Source organism: Rhinopithecus bieti, unplaced genomic scaffold (assembly GCF_001698545.2).
Source record: "Rhinopithecus bieti isolate Rb0 unplaced genomic scaffold, ASM169854v2 scaffold_21726, whole genome shotgun sequence".
Classification (NCBI taxonomy): Eukaryota; Metazoa; Chordata; class Mammalia; order Primates; family Cercopithecidae; genus Rhinopithecus; species Rhinopithecus bieti.
The window spans coordinates 1,254,048-1,271,400 of NW_016811100.1; the positions used below are offsets into that span (position 1 = coordinate 1,254,048).

The window sequence follows — 17,353 nt, forward strand, 5'->3', positions numbered from 1 at the left end:
ATCATGAATTAACCTTTAAAATAAAAGACCATTCTGGAAATAAAGTATATAAAACTGGAGGCTTCAGAAATTATAAAGGAAAATTTAGGATTATTCTACTTAATTAGAACAGGCCATTTATACTAAGAAAAAAAGGGCTTAAAACAGATATGCTGAGGAGACAATACTACCAAAACCTTTCCTCCTCAAGAATAGAAAATGTTTTAGGCTTTAGTGATTTATCATAAGGAACACTGTTGTTTAGCATTTCAAAAGTCAAATACATTCAACTCCCTAAAAAAGCATCCTAAAATCCACATGATTCTAATTCATTACTGGACAATGACTGTGGAGAAACATAATAATGTTAATGTACAGCAATTTTTTAAACAGCATTTTCAAATACAGCATTAGTACTAAAAAAAACAACAGTTGGCAGCATTGTTATCATTTCTTTAACACAAAGTACATTAAAAAATTACAGAAGAGCAGGCAGAAATTTTGGTTCAGAGTAGCTCTGATCAATCTTTATCTCCCCAGAGCCCTTGCTCTACTTAGCAAAATGGTTAACTTGCTATACAGAAGTCATGATAATGATGAAGGAAGAGATAAGGATGTTATTTCAACTGCTAAGAAAACAAAAAGTACTAATCAAGGCTATGCAGAGTATAGAACTCAAGAAACAGTAAAAGACAGAAAATACTATCCTTTCTGACAAACCCATAATGGGAAATTGGTGCTATCGCTTATATTCTGATATAGGTAATAACTAAATTAGTAGAAAAAGGATGAGCTGTTAGAGACTAACACACATAGACTTGAAATGCAACTCCAATAGCCTACCTTGAAGCACCTCTGATAAGTTATAACGGAAGTCCTTTGCTTTGGCTGCATGCATGTAAAAACATGAAAATTGTTATTTGTGCTTAAAAGTACAAATATTTAAAGTGTCCTCTTTTAAGATACATTCCCTAACAACATATCACTGTAAGTCAGTCAAAGCATAGATCTACTCAGAAATTTGTCTCCAAACTAAAATTCTCCCTCAGTTGGTCTGTCAATCTATCCAGAGACTCTTTCTTTAAAGTAATGAAAATGAAAAACTTCAATGAAAGACTACAGATAAGCGTATTTTGTTATTCCTACAGCCAAAATTTGTTTGCTCTTTCTCCCCAAAAGATATAATCTGACAAGTAAAGCAGAAGCACAGGAAGTCCAATGCAAGGGGAGATCACCCATGCAACATTGTATAGAGAGACAAGTGTGCATTTTTTCCAGCGACAGGTCCACATCTTTCACTGGATTACTAAAGAGGAGAGCCATTATTCACAATAGCCAAAGAGTGGAAACAACCCAAATGTCCATCACTGATAAACAGATAAGCAAAATGTGGTTTGTCCATATGATGGAATATTATGCAGCCATAAAATGAAGTCCTGAACCTTAAAAACATTATGCTAAGTGCAAAAAGGCAGATACAAAAGACCATATAATGTATGGTTCTATTACATGAAATGTCCAGAATAAACAAAACCACAGACACAGAAAGAAGATTAGTGTTTCCCAGGAGAGGGAAAGAGGAAGAGTTTGGGTATTTAGGGGAAGGAGGTAACAGAAATAATCTGGAATTAGATAATGCTAATGGGTATATAAAATGATGAATATAGTAAAAAAAAAGAAAAAAAATGAATTGTACACATTCAAATATATATAATACTGAATTTTATTTCAGTTTAAAAAAAGACTTTTGGGGAAGATAAGGAGAATGTGACTCTCAAAATAATAGAATCATTAATGTAAAAAATTGTGAAAAACTGCAGTGATTACAGGAGAGAAAAGGAAAAAGGTGGAGAAAGGACACTATCAGAATGACCACAGCAACTTCCTCAGAACAGCACACAGATCACACCTACATGCACACAATCATATCAGAATATGCCTATCTCAGCACACCCATCCAGTACCTATATGTGTGCACACATACCCCATCCCAACAGAGACACAGAAGGACGTACTTCGAAAACCCTCTCTAAGGAAGGGTTTTGCATATTGTGTGGTTATGATCCATTAGCAAGTCCTTAAATAAATGTAGTGGCTCATGATCAAGTATTTTTAAAATTTATAATGTAACAAAATTGAATAGAAATCAAAAAGTACTGCAAATAGTGAGAATGAGTACTGTTTGATAAAACTTCTCCCTGTGTGACAGACATACAATATAAAGCCTTTTTTCAAAAACCTACAGGTCATGTTTAAAGAAGTTCAAAAGACAGTACTCCAAGGTAACCCTCTTCATATCCCCTTTCAGCTGCACTCTATTGAGAACCACTGAAAGGCTATAGAAATTACCAGTAACAAAAAGATGATAACAAATATTCAAGACTCCTAAGAGATGTCACTTACTCCCGTACAAATTCACATAAGGATATCAAAATTCTTACCTAGAACTTCCTCATAGTCAACAAGATCAAACCAAACGACAGCTACAGATGTCCAGACGCCCAGCAATGCAATCACCATAAACCACGTGAAGAATGAAGTTCCCGAGAGTCCTCCTTTCTTCCCATTCTTGTGTCCTCCGTGCTTTGTCTCTGTTTAGAAATAAATGTAAGATGTCATAAGAAAACACTTTACTGAACACCTCTTCTCACAATTATTTCTCCAATAATTTGGGATTATGCACAATGATAGACCATTTCAAAAATAGTTTTCAGTTAAATTCTCAAAACATGTCACATAAAATATTTTGAAAACAGAAAAGATTGTTTAGATGCAACACTAACTTTGAAGTAGTGAAAGAAATAAACTCCTGAATGTTTTTAAAGATTTAGAATAACATGTATATTCCATCCAAGTTACTCATCAAAATGACCTGAAATTACCTCTTTCCAAAGGCAGAGCACATCAACAACTTAATGAAATCACACAGAAATGTAGCCAAATCCTTTTCTCTGTCCCATTTCATTTCTGCAGAATCTTAAAAACTCTGTTAACTACCACAGAAGAAAATATCTCTCCCTAAACCATTCCGTATTCTTAGCCAGAGAGAGAAGGACAGAAAAGTGAAGCAGTACAATCCATTCCTACTCCTTTACAAGATCTGTTGAGGCCCAAGGAAACAGGAAAAGGCTCATTCACAACTGATCTCACTGCAGGAAACAGTTTTGTAAACTGCTGTCCATCTAAAGTGTCATTTATCGCATTTGATATGCTTAATATACTTCACATTCTTTTGTAAATATTCTTCTCACAGCCAAAAATAAACAAAAATCATTTGATATTAACAGAAAATAGTCAACACTGTCCTTAAAAAGATAAGACAATATTCAAATCTCCCATAAAAAGGAGTACAATACATATTATATCAATATTAATAAAAGGATAAATAATATCTCAAAATGCCTTAAGAAGAGGAAAAGTTTATCAAACAGATGATGTAAGACCAGGGCGGTGTCTCCTATTTGTGCAGCAGGTGGAGTCGCTTTCATGTGCATTGCTGGTGGTGATCCTCACTGTGTCCTGCCACTATTTCTACAGAGGGCATTTCTGGATGTTTATGCAGGACAATGTTTCATCCTGTGCACCTGTTCCTCACATTGCAAGATTTCTGGCATCCTTGGTTTCCCCTGGACCCAAAGGCAAGGAGCTCCCAAGGCTTAGGACAAACAAAACACCCCCAGACATTTCCACATGTTCCCTGCAGGGGCAGTTCCTGGGTGAGAACCAACGGGGATACGGACAGGAATAATTATCTGTTTTATAAGTGAAACATGAAATGATTCTCCCAAAGTCACCAGTACAAGTTGGGTAGAACTAGGAACATATCTCTACAGCTCTGAGTTCCTTAATCTCTAATCAGTGGGCCAAATTACACGATTTCAAAAAACCCCACTAGCTCTAATCTAGAACTTGCTCTTCGACTTCTAAGTCCAGTTCTAATTACCGAATACTATTAGTAATTTCCAGTGGCTCAAGTCAAGAATATATTGCCAATATATTCTTCTGGTAGAAACAATGGAATTCTTCTTGTTAAAAGGATATACACATTTTTTAAAATTCATCACTAGATCAGTTTTCAAATGGGGCCATAAAACTAAATCCATCTGAACATATATATGTACACTCAAACATATACATATATTTATCTACATGCCTGCATCAAAGTATATAGAGTTCTGATGACTAAATAAGACTAATTTTTTTTTTTAGACTTAGTCTCCCTCTGTCACCCAGGCTGAAGTGCACTAGCATGATCTCGGCTCACTGCAACCTCTGCCTCCCAGGTTCAAGGGATTCTCCTGCCTCAGCCTCCTGAGTAACTGGGATTACAGGCATCTGCCACCATGCTAATTTTTGTATTTTTAGTAGAGTCAGGGTTTTACCATATTGGCCAGGCTGGTCTTGAACTCCTGCCCTTAAGTGATCTGCCCACCTCGGCCTCTCAAAGTGCTGGGTCATTCTTAAAAAGTCAAGAATTTCCTTTATGTGACATTCTTTAAATATCAATGGATCCATCAGAACCAGAGTTGTAAATAATATGGTAAATGCATAAAAGTATGCTTACCAAATGACAAATGGCCATCAACTTTGTTTCTAACGTGATCTATACGAAAGCTGGCTATATAAAAACATAATTTATTTATTAAATAAAAATACTTGCTGGGCATAGATCCTATTGTTGCAGATTAAATCAACCTCAAATAGGTATCATTACCTGAAACACAGGCATGGGAGGGGAAGATTGGGTGAAAATGTCTGCAATGTTGGTAGAGGGAAATGGTGATTTTCAAAATTTTTATGTGTTGTTAGCATATAAAAAAATACAAATTAAACCACTACTAAAATTTAAAGAAAAAAAAAGCTTTAGGAAAGTAAGCTTCTGTAAGGTCAGGAAGTGCCATAGATTCAGTAACAGTTTTGTATGTCTAATTCACTACATTTTTATAAACAGAAAGACTTATTTTCTAACACTGTATCCAAAAAAGAACCCTTATTTCTATATATACGGACATATGCATACAAACCCATTTGTGTACAACACTAAGTGTGACAAAAATACTAGCTTCCAAAATATCCACATACTCCAAATATGGAACTATAGTAGCTAATGACTAAGAATTTTCTGCCTTTGCTACTTATTGCCTCTAATAATTAAATCTAATTTTTTTTGTAAAAGGAATGCTAAATCTTCAGTAAAACTGGGTTCTTGTCTTATGTCCTCTTGAACATTCTGTAGCTGATACCAGTCTCTTGTATTTTTCCTCATTAACTGGAAAACAGCAAGGCTAAACAAATATAATTCAACTTTTCATTCATCCAACATTTTTATTCAGTACATGTATACCAGATAATTTTACCCAATAATTAAGTTTTTAAAATGAGTATGTAGTCAAACGGTTACCCAAGATGATACTATTTAAAATAAGCCTATACTGCAGTGAGCTATGATTGCGCCACTATACTTCAGCCTGGGCAACAAAGCAAGATCCTTTCTTTTTTTTTGAGACGGAGTCTCGCTCTGTCGCCCAGGCTGGAGCGCAGTGGCCGGATCTCAGCTCACTGCAAGCTCCGCCTCCCGGGTTCACGCCATTCTCTTGCCTCAGCCTCCCAAGTAGCTGGGACTACAAGCGCCCGCCACCTCGCCCGGCTAGTTTTTTTGTATTTTTTAGTAGAGACGGGGTTTCACCGGGTGAGCCAGGATGGTCTCGATCTCCTGACCTCGGGATCCGCCCGTCTCGGCCTCCCAAAGTGCTGGGATTACAGGCTTGAGCCACCGCGCCTGGCCGCAAGATCTTTTCTTAAAAAAAATTAAAAAGTCTATAATGAAATAGCTAATAAAACAAAGTAATAGTTTGAACTCAAAGTTTAATTGTTTCTCCATTTCTCTCTCTCTTAAAGGGAAATGGAGGAGGAAAATTTCTGAGATTCTGAAAAGGAAATTATCATTTATCCAAGTTAACTCAGTGATACTCATTTAAGTTACTGACTGCAACACCAAATACAAAAGAAAAAGTAGACAAAATATTTTTTCTAAAAAAGGAAATGAATGCATGCACCAAAACAGCTTTAATATCAAACAAATGAGTCGTTACTCTAGTATTATTAACAGCAAGGGGTTGAGATGAGAAGGAGACAGTCAAACACAGTAAAAAAAAAAAATACACCTTTACCTAGAATTTGCTTAATTTTTATTTTAGATGTGATTCTAACAACTTTTCTAGCTCAATGCACAAAATTCTAGAATAGATTTCAGACACAATCTAACGCAAATGAGTCAAAGCAACAGAGTGTTGACAGAGGAAAAGCCTATAGACTGCACAGGTCTCTCAGCAAGAGCAGACCCAGGAACTCAGAAAAGCTGAGTGGTCATTTACGATTGAAACTTTCAGGCAGAATCCCTGACAGTTCTTCAAATAATCTTCAGTACAAGACAGTAACTGGTTTCACATTGATTCTGCCATTAAAACATAGAAGAAATGTATAATAAATCTTAGGAAAATTTTCACTCAAAATAGTTTTTAGTATAGAGATTTATCACTTTAAAAGCTAAATGTTTCTTAAATAGAATGTATTATCAGCAATATTTTATATATCCCTTTTTAATATCAAACAAATGAGTTGTTACTCTAGTATTATTAACCTTATTACTGTTGATATTTACTTGTTCCATAAAGGAACAAAATACTAAATTATGGAAGGGATTATTTTCTAAGACACCTTTTTTAGGGGCAGTTTTTATCAACAGCAAACAATATACTCTTGATATGTCATTTGGTAAATATGCTGTGCCCAGTCCCAAAGGGCAGATCAGTTTCTGTCCAATGAAACTGATGAACGCATGGTAAGACAAACCCTTGAGAGGGTTTACAACTCCCTAAGCAAATCTGAAACCAGTACCTTGTTCCAAAAGTATTTGGGAAGAACATCTAGTAGATGTCCCTATTTTCTAAGATCAGAATAAATCTAAGTCTTCATTTCATTTTCTGGCTTCACGTTCAACCTGTAGTTCTGGGATCAGTCAAAAGGATTTTACTGGGGTTTAAGAATACCGCAAAAACTATGTGAATCATTTTTTCACGTTATTCCATCAAAAGTACATGACCTCCAAATCAGAAAATGTTCCTACATACCACCAAACACGGAAATTACTATGGCAAGCAATAGTCAAAAATGAAGACTGTCCAAAACAAAAGCCAAGGGAAGGGTAATGTGTAATTTTATTTATTTGGTCAAGGGAAGGGAGACAAGAAGACGAACCCCAGCACTTGAACGGTCATTAGCTACTTCACTGGCCTACTACTAACTGAATTAGAAATCATTTGTAAGTTTTAGCTGGCATTATGTTGGGAATTTCATATTTACACATAAACTCTATACATTTAAAGTTTTTTGAAAACACAAAACTGTCAAGCAACTCATCAAACTGATTATTTTTCCATGCTATAAAATGTCACCCTTTGGGAATCGAAAATTGTTAAAAGTGGGTCAGATGTAACAGCTGATTTTTCCTAACTACATAGATTACCTAATCCACAAGAGGGGAGAAATGTCTTCCAAAAGAACTAAAAGGCAGATACATATCTCATATTCTTCACAGCTACATGAAGCATTTTATCAGACGAGTCAAGTGACCCATTCTAACCAATTATTCAAACAGTATTCACATAGGACATGCTCTTGTTCTCTATCCTAATGGAAGAATCCTTTCAGTTGCTGATTAGACAGCTGAGAGTTAGAAGCAGTTTTCACACACATATTTTTTTCTTTTATAAATCTTCAACATGAGTGCATTCAGTCTTTCAATTAATGGAAAGACTATCTTAATTTACAAAGTAAAGCAAAAGCAAATATACACAAAACATTAAATTCAATATATCATTAAAGAATACTTCAAAGTTAGAGTCAATTTAAAAACAAAACAAAACCCTTGTGTTTTGTCTTTGCATTTATTGTCTGCTTCACATAGAAGTAGGTCACTTTCCATAAATGGTAAGTCCTTGCTTGAACCAGGTAAGTCTGTTCATTAGTATGAGAATGAATTTATATCTCCTATAATTTTATATAAAATCTAAATATACACAATTCTTTAAATTCATTGTAATTAACTTATAAGACTAAAGAAGAGAGCTTGTGCATTTTTTGAGGTTTGTAAAATGCAGCCTCCAGTAGTACAACATACTAAAGATCATCTAAATTAAGACACCAAAACATACTCTGATTAAAGACAGATTATTCCATGAAATATTCAGCTACTATGAAAAGTCAGTATCTCCGGTAGTTCAAAATAGAAAACGTAGACAGTGCAGTCAAAGCACTTAGCCAAAAATATTTTAACACAGCACCACTGAAAATAAAGTGAAAAGTTGTCAGTTAGATCTAAAGCCACTTTAAGCCTAAATAACAAAAATATACCTTTATCTTCAGCCATTTTGACTTCTTCAATCCATGAATAATAAATGCTAAAGTAAAACAAAAAACAAAAAAATCTCAAAAGTACTACTAGCAGCTTTTAGGCACACTGCATGCACTTGCCTACCAGAGCTTGAGACTGGCCAACCCCTGCACTGTAAGGGCCTCTAGAAGTGAAATTGGACCTGACTACAAACTCTGCTCATCAGTTATTTTTAGAGGCTAAATGCTGCTAATCACCACTTAGGCTGAAGTGCACTCCCTAACAACACGACAGCCTTTCTCCCACTTACAGGATTCCTTTCCCAGTTGGTCCTAGCTAACTCCAACCCCTAAAAAATCAAGCATGCTGAAAAAAAAATTAAATGGAACAAACTGTGCTGCCAGTTTTGTTTTCTTGGAAGCAGGCTTTAATGGCTTTAGCTTAAGCACCAATTCATTGAAAACTCAAACAAGTCTTGCTATAAAATATGGCCCCAAGCCCAGAAACAGCTTGATTTGGCCCTTCAGAATCTAATAAAATGGCTACAAGGAAGGACCATAAGATTGTTTGAATGAAACAAAACCATAGATAGTAAGAAATTAATTAATGCTCTAGAATTCTTATTTACAGACACTATCCCAGGAGTAATTCCTCCAACAGCAAAAATAAACCACCAACACAAAATGTTTCACTAGAAAAGGAGGGAGAGAGGACTGGTGGAGAGGAAAGAAACAGAAGGAAGGCTGGGAGGTGAAGAGAGGGAAAGAAAGAAATCTTCATGAGTAAGAGTAATGACCAGGGAAAGATCATCTTGAAAGGGAACTAGGAAAAGATTACACAACCACATCCTGATTTTTTTCAACTTCTTCCCAACCTCATCTCTAAATATTCTCTTCTGGGAAATAAAATCAGCCATTTATTCGCTGATCTAACATTAGCAGTTCACAGACTTCATTAGAGTTCTGATTAGTATACTAAATTAATTTAGCACAAATAGTATCTAGAGCAGGCAGCAACTTTTCTAAGTTGTTTATAAGACCAATTTTTTCACTCAAATTTAAAGCTTCACAAGCAAATTAAACATTTGAACGCTTTGAATACTACCAGTAATTTCCAGTAGCTCAAGGCAAGAATATATTGCCAATATATTCTTCTGGAAAAAAAATGAAATTCTTGCTAAAAGGATATGCACATTTTTAAAAAAATACACCACTAGATCAATTTTTCAAAAGGGGCCATAAAACCAAATCCATCTGAGTGTGTGTATGTATACACTCAAACATATATATTCAAAGCTAAATGTTACTTAACTAGAATATTAAATTATTAGCAATATTTTATCTATCCTTTTATAATATCAAATAAATTAGGTGTTACTCTAGTATTATTAACCTTATTACTATTGATATTTACTAGTTCCAAAAAGGAACAAAACACTAAATTATAGAAGGGATTATTTCCTAAGATGCCTTTTTTAGGGGCAGTTTTCATCAAAAGCAAACAATATATTCTTGATATGTCACTTTATAAATATGGTGTGCCTAGTCCCAAGGGGAAGATCAGTCTCTGTCCAACGAGACTATTGAATGCATGGTAAGATAAACCCTTAAGAGCCTGGTACCATAGTCTGCAACCTACGGTACCAACATTTGATGGCCCAGGTTTAGGACAGAGTGAAGTAGGTAGGCATCATGGCCAACTAAACAAAATGGTCTCAAGTGCCCTCTGGCCAAGTGTCATTTCCCCCATCATTTTCTTCAAAGATCTGTCCCACTAAACTGAGTGCTTGCTAAATTGTTAAATGATAATGAATCACTTGATGACAGGGGTTAAGGTGACCCACGATTTCATCACCATACAAATTTATTAAGACAAATATTCTGGAAACTCTCTTTCATTATGTTGTTTTGGAGAGAGAATGACAGCAACACAATACCCTCATGGGTGAGACCACTAGAAACCAAACCCCTACACTGATACAGCAGGCAGCTTGGTATGCTTTCGCACTTAGACACCTGGATTTGCTTCAAGGCTTTTCCAGTAAATTTGATTTGGGGGAAGTCATCAAACTTCTAGGCCTGAATTTCCTTGCTTATAAAATAGGTCTTCGCACAAACTAGGCGTGCAAATATTTGTTGGAGTCATCAGTGAAACAATTTTTTATCGATTCAACCATGACTAGTGCACAAATAACCTTACCCCCAATTTAGAGCTCTTTTCATAATCCCATCTGCCCCTTCAACTGCCGGAGCTGCTAGGGTTTCTTCTCCTCTCTTTACTGGCCTGTGCAAGGTCAGCTCCACTCCAAATTACAGAATGTCTATGGCTAAATGTCAAACTGTAGGAATCACAGCTATTAAAATGTGGTTATACCTTACCCCGAGGCTTCTTCAACACAGCTCCCATTATTCCTCCTTGACAAATCTTTATCAAGCACTTTCACAAGTCCTCTAGTTAATCTTCTTTTGTCTTTTGTAATAATTGAATAGTTATTTTGATAAAAATGTCTTTCCTCCTCAGTTCACAATGACAATGACATACCTGATATTTTAGATACGGAGATCAGGAGAAAACCCTCTGAAATATCATTTAATCTATACAACACTTTTAAAGAACAATAAATTCTGAATTCTGAACAACTACCTCTTAAAATGACAATTCATTTTATGATGGAGAATGTTTACGAAAAGTTTAAAAATAAACTTAATTTGCATATAGTAAATCATGTTTTTAAAACTTTAGCAAACACAACTAAAATGACACTAAGTTAACTATTCCTTGTAACAGCTACTGGTACTAACAGCAACTCCAAGTCTAAGCAAAGACCAAACTTCCAACATGTGTTCTGAGACCATTAGTATCAGCCTAATGCCACTCGGAACCAGGGGAGCCAGGACCTATGTCCACTGAATTGAGGGTTCTACCTCCCTCCAAAATCCTTCCAGGTGAAAATCCATCCACGTTCTCCTGAGTCAGCACTGAGTAATTCCTTCCCCTCACCCCGGATCAGCTATCATTACAGCAATGGTTCTCAAACTCTGAGCACATCAGGGTCAAGCAGGGCTTGTTAAGACATGACGCCAACCTCACCCCCAGAGTTTCTGATTCTGTAGGTCTGCAGTGGGACCCTGGAATTGACATTTCTAAGTCCCAGGTGATCTGATGCTGCTGGTCTAGGGACCACACACAAAGAATACTATACTAGTGGTCCCTAATTCTCAGGGTCTCAAGGAAGGGAAGTAGTTCTTGCTTTTATCAATTTCCAGATCATCATTTCCTTACCCACTAGAAGGAAAAAAAAAAAAAAAGAAAAAAAGAAAGTGATGACATCAACAACAAAATCCTGCTCCCTGCCCTCAATGGTCCATGACATCCAATTATCTGACCCTCCACTGTGCCCCATCGCTGTCATCCACCACCTCCAGTGACTTCCCCACTCCTACCCCATGCTCAGGGAAGTCTTCTACACCTCGAGTCTAGCCATAACCATGTGATTTCAATGTTTATCCCTGTGGCCAGCTAGACAGGTTCTTTTTTTTTCATTTCTTCATCCCCAGAGACCTTGTTCCCCTCCATTTTACATCCAACACTCATTCTTCCATTCTTACCACAGACCTCATCATAAATGTAACCTAATTCACATTCCTCTTCACATCCTGTTTCTTGTTGGATGGCACAACCATCCATCCTAACAGATTCTGCAACCCTGCTGAGAAGGCTCTGCTTTTTTGGCTCCATCATAATGATGATATGGTGTCATGAGATCGTGAAAATACGGTTCTTTAAAACAAAAGCAATTTTTTTTCATCTACACATAGTACCCAAAGTTAACAGGAGAGAATTAACATTTTTGACCTAACACTAAACAACCAGTATTACCAAATAACAAAATGCAACTCTGCAGAGAAAAGTCAAACTTGCTTAGACAGACCCCCATGGCCGCCACCACCAGGGAAGGCCATCTCCACATGCAAGGGTTTAGGTTCTTTCACGACACGATGCACAGAATGGGAGCATTCACTCTTTGATCACAACTTCCTATATCTCCACTCTGTTTCCTCAGCATTTTCTTCTTGGATCCTGTAGTTCTCTTATTTCTGCTTCCTGCGTATCCCCTCTTCACCTCCTGCCTTCACATCCATCCGTGGCCATCTTAGACTCCACAGTTGACCATTTATTTACATCACTCCCGTGACTCAGGAGCCTTTCTCGCTCCTCTATCAGTTCACTGAGTGGACTGCCATGACTGCCTCCCTGGGTGAACACAAGTATCCCCCAACACGGAGGCAAGGGCAGCTGGGCTCACGGAATCAAGATCAGGAACTGAACACAGCAGAGCCAGCCTCAGGTGGGCCTCAGTGCTGCCTGCTACCCTCCCACATTCTCTACAAACTCACCTCGCCATTCTTTATGATGACTATGTCAAACTTCTCTGCCTCCAAAGTATCCTACCTCCTCATACTCAAACTGCCATAGCCTCATACTTCACAGAGAAAACAGAACCTTCAGCAGGAAGCTATCCTGAGTGCCCACTGCCCAGCACACAAACCTGCCCTCACCTGCATCCATTCCGAGTTTCTCCTCAGCTACCTTGCACTCTGCACTGTCTCTTCACGCCCCTCCTCCCCTAGCCTTACTGCCTTTGCCAGGTCTCCCTCCACTCCGCAGCTAGCCCCCACGTCATCTTGCTCTTCCTATCACAGATGAAATTCTCGACAGAGCCGTTGTTTCTCTGTTTTCATTTTCTAACCTCCCACTCGCTCCTTACAACCTGTAGGCTTCCATCTGGCTTCTGCACACGGTTCCAGCATAGTGACTCTAATGTCACATCAACGATTTCCATGTCATTAAACTCAACGGAAAACTTTCAGTCCTCATCTGACTTGACCCTCTCAGCAGAACTCTCCCTCCTTCTTCCACACTCTCTTCTCTTGACTCTCATGATTCCAGAATCTTGTGGCACTCCTAACACCTCTTTAAACTTCCTAGTTTTCATCTCCTTTGCTAGCTCACTCTGATCTAATTGACTTTTAAGTGTGAAAATTCTGTAATACTTGTTCCTATGCCACCTCTCTAGTTCACTTCAGCTATCACCTACATGACTTACCTTTTTCTCTCATTTGAGCTCCACAACCATGGGTCTACTCAATATCCCATTTGAATGACTTACAAACCCCTCAAATTCAGCATATACGCAAGAAACCATGGTCCTTCCCCTCTTCTGTTCAGTGTCCTAAATCTCAGAAGCACTTCTGTGAAGCCAGTTGCTTAGACAAAAACCCCAGGATTCATCCTTGACTCTTGTCCCAAACACTCAGCTTGCAAAAATAAGAGTGTATCATCTGGCCGTTGCAAATGGGTTACAATGAGGCCAAGGTATGGATTCTCCTCAGCACCTGGGTCACCCTTGTCCATTTTCCACAGCATAGTTCTTAAAAGCATTTGCGTCTGCCATGACATTAAAAAGGGAGAAACTCTGTCTTAAGTCCCAACATTCTTTCAACTGTGATCATCAAAATTAAGTTATCATCATCTCCTAGGTGACTTCAATAACTTAGCATACACTTTTCTACTCCATACAGCAGCCAAAATATTTTTAAAATATGATTATAACACTAACTGGTTAAAAATCCCTTACTGTCTTAATACTGCTTTCGAAATAAAATACAACATCTTCTATGTGGCCTACAAGGCTCCATGTGATGGGGCCCCAGACCGTGGCTCCAGCGTTAGTGTTGTGTCACCCCCCTAGCTGCCTAGACTCCTGCCCAAAACACCTGACCATGGTCTTTCCTGTCTCGGGCTCTCAGCCCAGACCTTTCCCTCTTCCCACAATTATGTCAAAGCTGCACCAACACATACAACCTCCAAACTCCAGCTATTGCCAGCTCACTCTGCTTACAAACCACCTCCTCAAGGAAGCCTTCCTCACTTCACTCACTCTCACAGCAGTGTGCACTTCTTTACTGCGTTATTACACAGCTAATTAGACGATTATACAGCAATTGATTTCTTAATCTCTTTCCACCTCTAGAATGTAAGTTTCATGCAACAAGGAACTAAATCTGCCACTTTCATTACTGTATACTTCCCTTGAACCTATCTAGTAGGAACTCAATAAAATTACCACTTGTGAAATAAGTGGATACATTCCTTCCCAAATCCTTGATATGATACGAGTAATCAAACTTCTGCTAACACTTTAGAAATAAGGGAGCAACTTACTGCTTAGTTGTTTGGGCTGTCAAGTCACTTCAGGTTTCCCCACCTCCATGAATTTAATGATCCTAAAATTAATTCACTAGAGGAAAAAACCTACAAATAGCTAAGAGAGAGAAATTCAGAAAGTAGCCCAGTGGTTTCTAGACTCTGATTTCAGACTCAAATTGGTCCCTTCACCAAGTTTTCACAGTTCTGTCTCAGGTGAATTCCTCCCTATTGATCTTGGATGACTGCCACATGGGCTGTACATGAGTGGGACCAGGTAGGACAGGCTCTGTAGCCTCCTCCACCTGTCCTGGCAAACCCCAGATGCTACTCTCTTGACTGCCCCTATGTAGAAAGGCACCATGGCTGGAAGATGACAAGGGGCACATGAGTTTTAGAACTTAGGAAAACAAAATTGAGAAAACTGCTTGCATTTTCACCAGTATTAGTAAACAAAAGTGAAATATCAGCAATATCCATTTATACCAGCCTCCAGGTATTTCTGGAACCTTTACTATCCTTTAGAATACCCAGCTGAGGAGCTACTGCTCTAGTCCACACCTCTGTGCTAATACCGATTTACTACAGCGAGAATGTGAATCAAAATGTGGGTCCGCCCGAGCCTGTCATACCAATTTGTGATGGACCCAAACACTATTGATATGAAGATAAAAACACAATATAAATAGTAGCTAACCTCACAGGCTAGTTCCTCAAGCCAGGCCTAATGAGTCGGTTCTGTAATTTCTCCCTACAGAGCACTCAATAGAGAAGATGGTCTTAGAGAAAAAAAAAAACCAAACACTCCCCTGGGCTAGTCAATTGTCCATATGGGTGGGTGATAATTATTAGCATGGTGTTCAAAATGAGACAGTCTCTCACTGGCCTGAGAGAAGCAAAAGGTATAAAGGAAGATGAACTATGTCCACTGAGAAACTGAGGTGGTGAAAGAAAAGTTATTACAATGAACAAAAAAGGTTATTTTTTCAAAACTGAGTAACAAAAAAGCTTAGTCCTGCTTTAACTCTTAATTTCAAGGCAATGAGACAAGGACACACTACCAATATGGACAACTACCACTGGTTTACAGCTGTGCCCATGAAGACTCTTTGACTTTAACCTATTTTGACAGCAAAAGATCCATAGCCCTCCTCCCCACCAGTTCCCACTTTCTAGAGCAAAGAATCCAGCATTTAAAATAAAGTGCCCTACAGACACAAATGGGGAGGGAAGAAAGGGATTACAAAAATTCATTAGCACAGCATACACAGAAGAATCCTGTAAATTATAAAACACGTCTTACAGTTGAGTTAGTAGAAAATCATAGGTCAAAAAAAATAGTTGATACAATTATGAATTATAATACATCTTGGGGATAGTATAAGGATATTGAAAAAACTCTATATTTTCTCCTTCTGTACTCTCACCCAACAATCAACACAGAATATTCCTGCAGTCCCTGGTCACTGAAACGTGGGGATTTCTCCTCACCAGCAAGTAAGCAATCAATTCTGCAGCAGATCAATTCTGCAGTAGACACCGGCTGGCTGTCCTCTAATTCAGTTCAATTCTGACACTATCTACTTGGAGATAGTGTCAGATCCCACAGGTTGAGGGCTCAGCCTCACAAGACTGCCTCTACTTCTGAGGCCAGTCACACGTAGTAGGTTGCCACCTATACTTCAGACGAACTGGCTATAAATCGGGGTTCCCACCACCTGCTCCTCCAATTTGATTAATGTGTTAAAGGGGTTCACAGAACTCACAGAAACACATTTACCAGTTGATTATAAAGGATATTACAAAGGATGCAGATGAACAGCCAGATGGAAGAGATGCATAGGGCAAGGTATGTGGGAAGAAGTGTCCAGTTTCCATGTGTTAAAAGAAAAACTTTAGCCAAATAAAATTATTTTATTTGATTTTAATTTAGACAGAGTCTCACTCTGTCTCCCAGGCTAGAGTACAGTAGTGCAATCACGGTTCACTGTAGCCTTGAAATCCTAGCCTTGAATGCAATCCTCCGACCTCAACCTCCTGAGTAGCTGGGACCACAGGCATGCACCACCATGAGCAGCTAATTAAAAAAAAAAAAAGAAAGTGTCTTGTAAAGACAGAGTCTTGCTTTATTGCCCAGGCTGGTCTTGAACTCCTGGCTTGAAGCAGTCCTCCCACCTCCACTTCCCAAAGTGCTAGGATTACAGGTGTGACCCATCACCCCTGGCTGACAAATTAAATTTACAGAGTTTAACTAGCCAAGAACAATTGTTGAGTTGGGCAGGCCCCAGAAGCAGTTCAGAGACTGCAGGGCTGCCACATGGTCAGGTAATACTTATGGACAGAAAATGGAAGGCACAGAAACAGTTGGATTGGCTACATCTTAGTGTTTGCCTTATTTGAATATAGTTTGAACAGTTGTCCACCTGTGATTGACTAAAATTCTGTGACTGATACAAGAGTAGGTTATAGTCTGTTATTCTTTTAGTTAGGTTACAATTTACTATATATGGAAAAGCCTTTAGGCTGAACTTGAAATAGGCAAGGAGGCAGCTTTAGGCTAAACTTAACACATGTCATGCCCTCTTTGGGCACACTGCCTCCTCTATTAATCTTTGTCAGCTATCTGGAAGCTCCAGGAACCATCTTTTTAGTTTTTTATGGATACTTCATTACATAGGAATGATTGATTACATCAATAGTCACTAGTGATCAAGTTAAGTTTTAGTCCCTCTTTCCTCCCCAGAGGTTGGGGTGGGGCTGAACGTTCCCATCTTC

General features: G+C 38.2%; 1 protein-coding gene across 1 annotated transcript in view; it reads right to left on the bottom strand.

Annotated features, from left to right (window-relative positions):
• The window catches only part of ASPH (aspartate beta-hydroxylase), a 228,531-nt gene that overhangs the window by 184,666 nt on the left and 26,512 nt on the right, over positions 1-17,353 (bottom strand). Inside the window, exon 2 of the mRNA XM_017893472.1 lies at positions 2,421-2,570. Coding sequence (XP_017748961.1) covers positions 2,421-2,570 — 150 coding nt within the window. The remainder of the gene's footprint in view (positions 1-2,420; positions 2,571-17,353) is intronic.